General features: G+C 43.5%; 1 protein-coding gene across 1 annotated transcript; it reads right to left on the bottom strand.

Annotated features, from left to right (window-relative positions):
* Positions 1–2433: 2433 nt before the first annotated feature.
* Positions 2434–8251, bottom strand: LOC310775922 (stonustoxin subunit beta-like; the record flags this gene model as incomplete). The annotated part of the gene is made up of 4 exons (XM_083636044.1): positions 2434–2966; positions 5246–5376; positions 7886–7963; positions 8166–8251. 4 exons carry the CDS (start codon positions 8249–8251, stop codon positions 2434–2436), a joined length of 828 nt encoding a protein of 275 aa, XP_083492170.1.
* Positions 8252–8508: the final 257 nt, after the last annotated feature.

Below are 8508 nucleotides of genomic sequence, written 5' to 3'. Positions count from 1 at the left end.
GCCATCTCATCCTCTAAAATTATTAACACAGGGGCCCCTCAAGGATGTGTTCTGGCTTCAATTTTAATTATTTTGTATACCAACAGCTGTCGGGCATCTGCTCTTTTCCACACTTTTTTTAAATATGCAGATCACACGGCGCTGGTAGGGTTTTTAAAACCAGATAATCCATCCATGGAGAGAGTTTTAAGAGAGAAATAGAAGGTTTTATGAAGTGGTGCTCTGACCACTTCCTCGAGGTCAATGTCAAGAAGACCAAAGAGATGGTCATAGACTTCAGTAAAAACAAGAAAGAAGTCCCCCCCTTCGTGATCAATAGCCAGTCACTTGAACGGGTCTCCACCTACAAATATCTGGGTGTTGAAATTGATGACTGCCTGAAGTTTAACACATTCACTGCCAGCCGTTTTTTTTTTACTGTAGGTAGCTTCTGCCAGAGGGTTTTTTTGAGGATTCTGGCTCATTTTACAAGAGCCGAGGATTATTTTCTGCTTGGACTAAGTACTAATAGAATGTGTGCTTTCTCTGTCTAAAAGAGTTAGTTTGTAGAGTTAGTCGTTATGTAGATATTAGCCGTTGAGTACAGCATGGTTTCAGCGTCTGAGACTGAAAGCTGAGATAATCGCAGTTTTGTGAAATTCAATCAAACAGGCAGAACAGTCACTTTAACCATTTATTTTTGGCATCAGTGAGAGATCAGACATCTAAACAATATAGTTCTGAACGCCCTCTCCTTCAAACTCCTCCCTCCGTGGGCGTGTCTGGTGGCTTTCAGCAGCGTTTGTCACAAGCGAGTTTCTACTGCCTGTCTGAGCAGTGAGCAGCCTCCCTCCCTGGCGGCCCCCTCGTCGGCGAGTGTGGATGGGGCTCACTCGTTTCTTGGGTTTGAGAGCTTTGATGAAGCTTTGTGCGATTCTAGGCTTTATGCTGCGTGTTTCAAAGTGTGTTTTCCACCCAGTCTATTTTTGGAACCCCCACCGTTGTGCGCCCGTGTGCACCAGCGTGAAAGCGTTTTCGCCTACAGTATGAGAATGAGGCTCGTTCGTTTCTGGGTTTTCGGTTGAGCTCAGCTGGAATGAAGTTGCGTGCGATTCTGCGCTTTCTGCTGGTGTTTCAAAGTGTGTTTCACCCATAATCTATTATGCAAATTTGCAATCCCCCACCGCCAGCTCCCAGCGCGATAATGCGCGAAAGCGAAAGCGTTTTCGCCAATCCATTTTACAGTATGAGAATGGTTTCCTTGCGCGTTCCCCTGCAGTTTTGGCTCGGCTTTTTCTAGTCTGGAGAGCACTGTCGCCACTTAGTGGGTCGGTGGAATGGGTTGTACACGTTCGGTGGCTCCAATATTTTTATAGGAGACGTGGGGGGCGTTGATCCACGTCCCACCGTCAAAACATTTTTTTTTTTTTTTTTGACGACTCAACTCGTCATTGGCAGTCAACCGTTGGATTTTTTTTGACGACTCAACTCGTCATTGGCAGTGAACGTGTTAATGAATGCGCACGGAACAAATCCAAGAAACTACAACAGAGGTTGTTTTTTCTTAGGAAACTGAATCATTTTAGAGTAGACCGTCGCATTCTTCAGATGTTCTATAAAGCAGTGTTACAGTGTTCTGTCTTTTGGCCTAATCTGCACCTTTGGTAACATGCGTGTCCAAGATCATGTCAAATTACAGCGCTTGATCAAGACAGCAAGCAGGATCATTGGGGTTGATCAGGTGTCTGCAGCACAGCTGTATGATGACCTTATTAAAAAAAAGGCTGATCAGATCCTAGATGATCCTACCCACCCCCTCCACCTGACATTCCTCAGGAGCAGCAGGTCAAATGGCAGAATTCTGCAGAGAAAAATCAGAACAACCAGGTACAGCAAATCTTTCGTGCCAACGGCAATCAGAGCGCTAAACAAGAAATAATTGATCAAACTGTGTATATTGTTTGGACTGTATATATTGGTTATTGTATGCTGCTGTGTATTCTAATACAGTCTTTGAAACCTTTGCACCTTTAATGTGCTCACCGCACTCCCAGAATGCACTTTGCACTATGCACTTGCACTTGTAACCTTTAAACCTATGTAGGCTATTGTAGATGTTTTATATTTTTGATATTGCGTGCGTGCGTATGTGTGTGGATATGTGTATTTGTATATGGTGTGTACAGTGTGTACACGGTATGTACTGCAACAGACGTGTATGATGACCACCCGAGTTTCCCCTTGTGGGATAATAAAGTTGACCTTGTACCTTGTACTTGAATCGATTCATGAAATTTTACCCGATCTGGACTTCAAAAGAGGAAAGGTCAGCCATGCATGACCTGAACAATATGCTTGTGTGTGTGTGTGTGTGTGTGTGTGTGTGTGTGATCCTGTACAGAGTGAAGCATCATCTCAGCAGCTGTGTTTGGTCACAGTGTGAGTGTTTCTCTCTCACTCCTCTATCTGACACAGAGACATTGAGGCACCATACTCAAACTCAAACGCAGGGTAGAGTGCTTCAGTGAAGCTGGAGTGGAAGGTGTAGATGTGGATCAGTGTGTCAGAGGAAACTGTGTAGAAGGACAGAGAGCCAGCAGGCCAGTCCAGATACACTGCTACTCTGTCAGAGTGGGAGGGGGGAGATATGCCTGTTGATTTGTTATTGTGCCAGGCAGAGACTCGATCATCATCACAGAACAGAGACCAGGACTTTTCATTGTTTCCAAGCCAGCAGTCATCACCCCGTCCTCTCCTTCTGATTCCTCTGTAAGACACTCCTATAGTAACCCCTTCTTTCCTCTCCACCTCCCAGTAACAGCAACCAGTCAGACCATCTCTACACAGCAGCTGAGGATGGTAGTCAAATCTCTCTGGGTGATCAGGATATGACTGCTCCTCTTTCACCTTTGTCACCTTTCTGTTGTCTTCAGACAGGAGGAGGAATCTGTTTGCTGTGTTTGGGTCCAGTGTGAGTTCACAGGCATCTGATGAGACAACAAGACACAACACAGCAGCAGCTTAGAATATAATATAATGTCTTTATTGTCCACACATGGAAATTCATTGTGTTGGGCTCAGCAACATCAAAGACATTTTGATGGAAACTCATCTAAAACACCTGGGTCCTGTTTCACATACGGCTTAAACAATCCATCAATGTGTGAGCTGGGCCGGGTAGGCAGGCCGGGTGGGTCGGTGCACAGGGTGGGTAGAGGCAGCGCTGTGCGTGGTCCCGCAGATCGAAATCAGTTTCTGGCAGCAAATCACTTTTTGACACAACACCGGCCAGTAGGCTATACAGTAACCTCTCTCCCTGCAATTGCACCATGCAACAATAGCTTAACCCGAGTGGACAATTCTAGTATAGGCTATTGAAATAGGCTAGAATTAAAATCTCCCACGTCCCTACCCTATTAAAGAAACAAATATTTTTAAATGGGTATGTTATATATAGCCTATGAGCGAAACGACTAATTAATAGGCTACTAATTACAAAAGCATCAATTTTCGTTACCAATCCGAACTGGTTCATCCTCCAATTCTCTCCCTCTCTCGTTCTCTCCCCCCTCTCTCTCTCTGACTCTCTCCCCCTCTCTTTTCTCTCTCTCACTCTGTCACTCCGCTTGCACTGAGTAAGAAAGAAGCTGCTGTCACAGACGTGATGGCAGTGACGCTGTGGCTTTTAAGGGGAGTGATCTCACCTTGTGAATCCTGTTATGGGCATAAACACGCCTATGGAGCTTTGCGCCGAGATGACGTGAAGCGCAGCGGGCCGACACGCCCACAATTAGGGCTTTGCACGGCACAAAACGGGCGCTAATGCAAAATTACCGCCATTGCGAAGATAGGGCCCTGTGTTGATTAAATTGTATTTGGCAACATGGAAAACCACTTTAAAACTTGGTGTCTCAATAAATAAATAAATGTATCATTTGGTCCCCTTTCAAAACATTGCTTCAAGAAAGCAGAGAGACCCAGTTGCAAGTGCATGGAAGTGCGGTCAATTAGGCTACTGGGTTAATGAAAATGCAAAAAACATTCTACTAGCCTCTACAGAGAGTTAATACTGTCAATAACATTTCAGAGATGCTAACGTACAACAAAAACAACATAAAGCTACTGTTTCCAAATGAAAGAACACATTTATTAATCAGAGTAAAAAAAACAGGCAACGTTTTTCTGCTTTTCATAACACCCCTTCAATAATCCTGTATAACCTATACAATCAATAGAAAATTCAATATTAATTAACACAAATATTTCTAGAATAGTCTAGATAGTTTGCATACCCTGAGTCAAAAATACAGCGTTTTCAACCAGTAGGCCAATATATTAAGTAATCTGTAGCCTAACCAGAACTGAAATATTAAAAACAACAATTAAAGGATGGCTTTACCAGTAATCAACCCACTTTGTATCATTAATAATCTTGGTAATATAAGCACATGGGCAGTGTTTACCTTCTCTCTCTGTTTTCCTCACTGAGATCTCCCATTTCCTCCTCTGGCAAAGTGCTCCGTTCTGACGCGTTTTACGCCACAACGGAGCTGCGGAAGTTCTGCTGGAGAGGCAGAATCTGCTCCGAGGGTGGCTGTTTTTGTTGATTTTTATTTTTTAAGTATGCGCACATCTGTGGAGAATGGCATGGAGAGCCTTAATGAGCCTTATGACTTGCAGCTGGTGGGGGTGGAGTTTCTGCAGACAGCAACCAGAGCATTTTTCTCCATGAGGGAAACAGAGAGAGAAGGCAAAACACTGCTCATGTGCTTATATTACAGAGATTATATATGATACAAAGTGAGTTGATTACCGGTAAAGCAATCCTTTAATATTGTCTCTTTTTACTTTTCAGTAGAAAGAGAATAAAAAAAGATAAATCAGTTTATCTTTATCTTTATTGTTTATTTGAGCAGGGACAGTACACAATAAATATATTGCACCAGAGTTAGCTAAAAGCGAATTTGCATCTGTAGTCCCTGGGCGCACAGAGTCCTGTGCGCACACAGTACATATAAAATACAGCAATTAAAAGAAAATCCTAATGTCTAAACAATCAAGATACATGACAAAAAATTATACTTACTATGAGCAAGGTAATACATATACAATGCGCATAACAGTGAAATAGAACACAGAGGTAGATAGCAATCCACTAAAATCACACATTAGCAAATGAGGTAGTGGTGAAAAATAAATAATGTCATAGCACAAAAATAAATAGGATATGAGACCACACTAATGACTAGGTGGCCACAAGACTGACCCTCTCTCAGCCACTTCTTAATAGAGGATTTAAAGCCTTTGAGAGTACTGCAGCCTTTAATGACTGCTGGCAGGGTGTTCCACAGCCCGCCCGCTTTGACTGTGAATGCAGATTGACTGAATTTAGTCGATCTAAAAGGCACGCAACAGTCCCCTCTAGTGGAGTTCTCACACTGGTGTTGCGGTTTGTCACTAATTTGTTGAAAGGGGGGGGGGGGGGGAGGCAAGGCCGTGGAAGATCCTATCCAACAAACAGACATTTGCCATCAACAGAAAATTCTCAAGTGTTAGAAAGTTATATTTCTTGATAATGTCACAGTGATGGTAGCTGTTTTATACAGTTTTGCCGCATCTGTGCTCAGCTGACATCGAATGAATCTAAATTGCAGAAGATTACGTTTGACAGTCCCTGCAGTTTTCTTTATATGATTTTTGAAGGAGAGGTTGCTATCTAAAATAATACCCAGGTATTTAAACTCCTGGACAACCTCCACCCTCTGACCCTTAACAAAGATGTCGGGGATGGGGGGGGGGGGGGGGGGGGGTGTTATTACGCCTTATAGAGAAATACATGTTCACGGTTTTAGAGACATTCAAGGTCAGGCAGGAGTCATTCAGCCACATAGCGACTGTGAGCACAGATGCGCAGCTTTCTGTTTGGAGTCAGCATGTACATATATGACCGTGTTGTCCGCGTACATTTGTACCCTCACATCTGTACAGATGTGGGGGAGGTAATTTATGTACACACCGAAGAAGACAGGACCCAGGACCGAACCCTGGGGAACCCCCGTAGAGCAATCTAAAAGTGAGGAAGTATGACCATTGATTCTTGTACAGTGCTTTCTGTTGTTTAAGTAAGATGTCATCCACTTCATCGTATGGGTTGAGATGTTATGTTTGGAAAGTTTTGATAGCAGTACATTATGGTTGACTGTATCAAAAGCTTTTTTCAGGTCTATGAATATTGCACCTACTACTCCTCCTTTGTCCAGCATGCTCTTTATTTCCTCTACAAAGTAACAGTTTGCCATTTCAGTGGAGTGTTGAGGCCTGAAACCGAATAGCATAGGATGAAGTGGATGATGACTGAAGTTCAAGTGGGCTGTTAATTGGCATGCAACAACTTTTTCCATCACTTTTGAGAGGATGGGCAAGATGCCAATCGGTCTATAATTGTCTAGTTCTGAGCGGTGAGCCACTCTTAAAGATGGGAGAGATGACTGCCGTTTTTAGACCATCAGGAAAAACAGCATCTTTAAGCAGCTTGGAGATAGAAGCACAGAGTAGTTGCATTCTGCTTAAAAATACAAGAATCAAGGCCATACACGTCCAGAGCATTAGAGGCTTTCAAGGTCAATAGAGTTTTCAGAACCTCCTGTTCAGTTGGCTCAGTCAAGGAGAAGACAGGGTGGGCGTGGTCTGGTGGAGAGATCACAACCTCCCTGTAGCCAAATGTTGTGGCCAGCTCCAAGACTGAGTCTCTAAATAACTCATTAAAGGTGATCCGATGACTTTCTCATCCTGAGTTTTAGACTTAACAGACAACATCAACAAACAACAGTGCAGGATATTCCATAAAGTTAGAATGCATGACTGAAACAAAGTCCCACAAGCTTCATCCAAGCTTTGCATAAAAACCAATTTAACTGATTCCATTTGTTTGATCATCTTTTGCCCATCATGTCATGTCTTACACTCTCCACAAGCACAACAATGATCAGCTCAGAAAACTCCTCTAAATGCAACTGCTGTCATTATCAACACTAAAGTGCACATGAATTCAGCTTGCCCTGAGTCAAAAATAAAGCTTTTTAAACCAGTAGGCTAATATATTAACTTGTAGCTTATCCAGAACTGAAATATTAAAAACACAGGATATTCCATAAAGTTAGAATGCATGACTGAAACAAAATCCAACAAGCTTCATCCAAGCTTTGCATTAAAAAGTAAAGAGCACATGGATTCAGTTAATAGGCAACCACACATGTCAATAATCCACTATTATGTGCATGACATATCTAGTGACATCAACACAAGTGCTTTTTGGGAGGAAGACCATCTTCACAGCTGTTCACTCCTCAGAGATCAATAGCTCTCTCTCTCTCTCTCTCTCTCTCTGCATGTCTCTCTCTCTCGTTGACTGTCCTTTCAGCGTTCACCATGTCGTCTTCTGTCTGTGGATTACAATGGAGGGCAAATTAGGAAATTTACAACCACAAATAGCAGGCTAAGAAACATTACTATGATGTGGTCTGTCTGTCTGTCTGTCTGTCTGACTGACTGTCTGTCTGTCTGTCTGACTGACTGTCTGTCTGTCTGTCTGTCTGACTGTCTGTCTGTCTGTCTGACTGTCTGTCTGTCTGACTGACTGTCTGTCTGTCTGACTGTCTGTCTGTCTGTCTGTCTGTCTTTCTACACACAACACTGTCCATGGTGCTGCTGAAACAACTGTCACAGCAGCCTCTACGCACAACAAATAGCACTGTCCATGGTGCTGAAACAACAGCTCATACATGATGCAAATCAATCTGATCAAAATAGAATAGATCAGTTGCATCGTATCACGAAACAGGCTAAATAGGACTAGGGCCAGTCCTCACAAACGCATAGCTCAAACAAGTAATTATCTGATTCTCACCTTAAATCAGACGCGACCAGAGGGGCCTGGGGTCTTCTGTCTTCTTTGTAGCCCAGTATGTTGAGGGTCGGTGGCTGGCTTTAAGCCAAGACGATGCAAAAGGCAGAGGGTCAAATAGTTCCAAAGGGGGTCAATTCAGGTCCACGAAGAGGAGCGAGGTGAAGCTTTGTTCACGCAGGTTGTTGGGATACTTCGTGTCAGTAGCTGTCAGGGCAGAAAATCCCCTCACACACTCAGCTCAGGTGAGCAAGAAGGTCATACTTGGCATTTGAAGTTTTACCAGCGTTTTCCCTGGTGCCTGCTCAACAGCCTCTCGGGCTGATTCTCACACTGTTTTTGCCAAAACTCGCACTTCAGTTTCCCCATATAGGACCAGAGTGCTGCGTTGTTTTGGCCAAAAGCATGGATCCAGCGGTTTCAGCATCTAGACAACGTCCGACTCCGGTTCAGGCAGTCGCTTCGTCAAGCTGTGGATTATAGCCTGGTTGAACTGGAGAAGGCAACTTGCATCTAGCGTAGATGTTTCTTTTAGTTGTAGTTTTAGCGACAGGCTTTGCAGTTCTCGTAGAACTTCCTTCATACAAGCCAAGTCAGACAAAAATCCAGTGCTTGTGAGGAGTTTG

Source organism: Poromitra crassiceps (genome assembly GCF_964638095.1).
Source record: "Poromitra crassiceps genome assembly, chromosome: 4".
Taxonomy (NCBI): domain Eukaryota; kingdom Metazoa; phylum Chordata; class Actinopteri; order Beryciformes; family Melamphaidae; genus Poromitra; species Poromitra crassiceps.
This window is presented reverse-complemented; position numbering and strand designations above follow the sequence as displayed.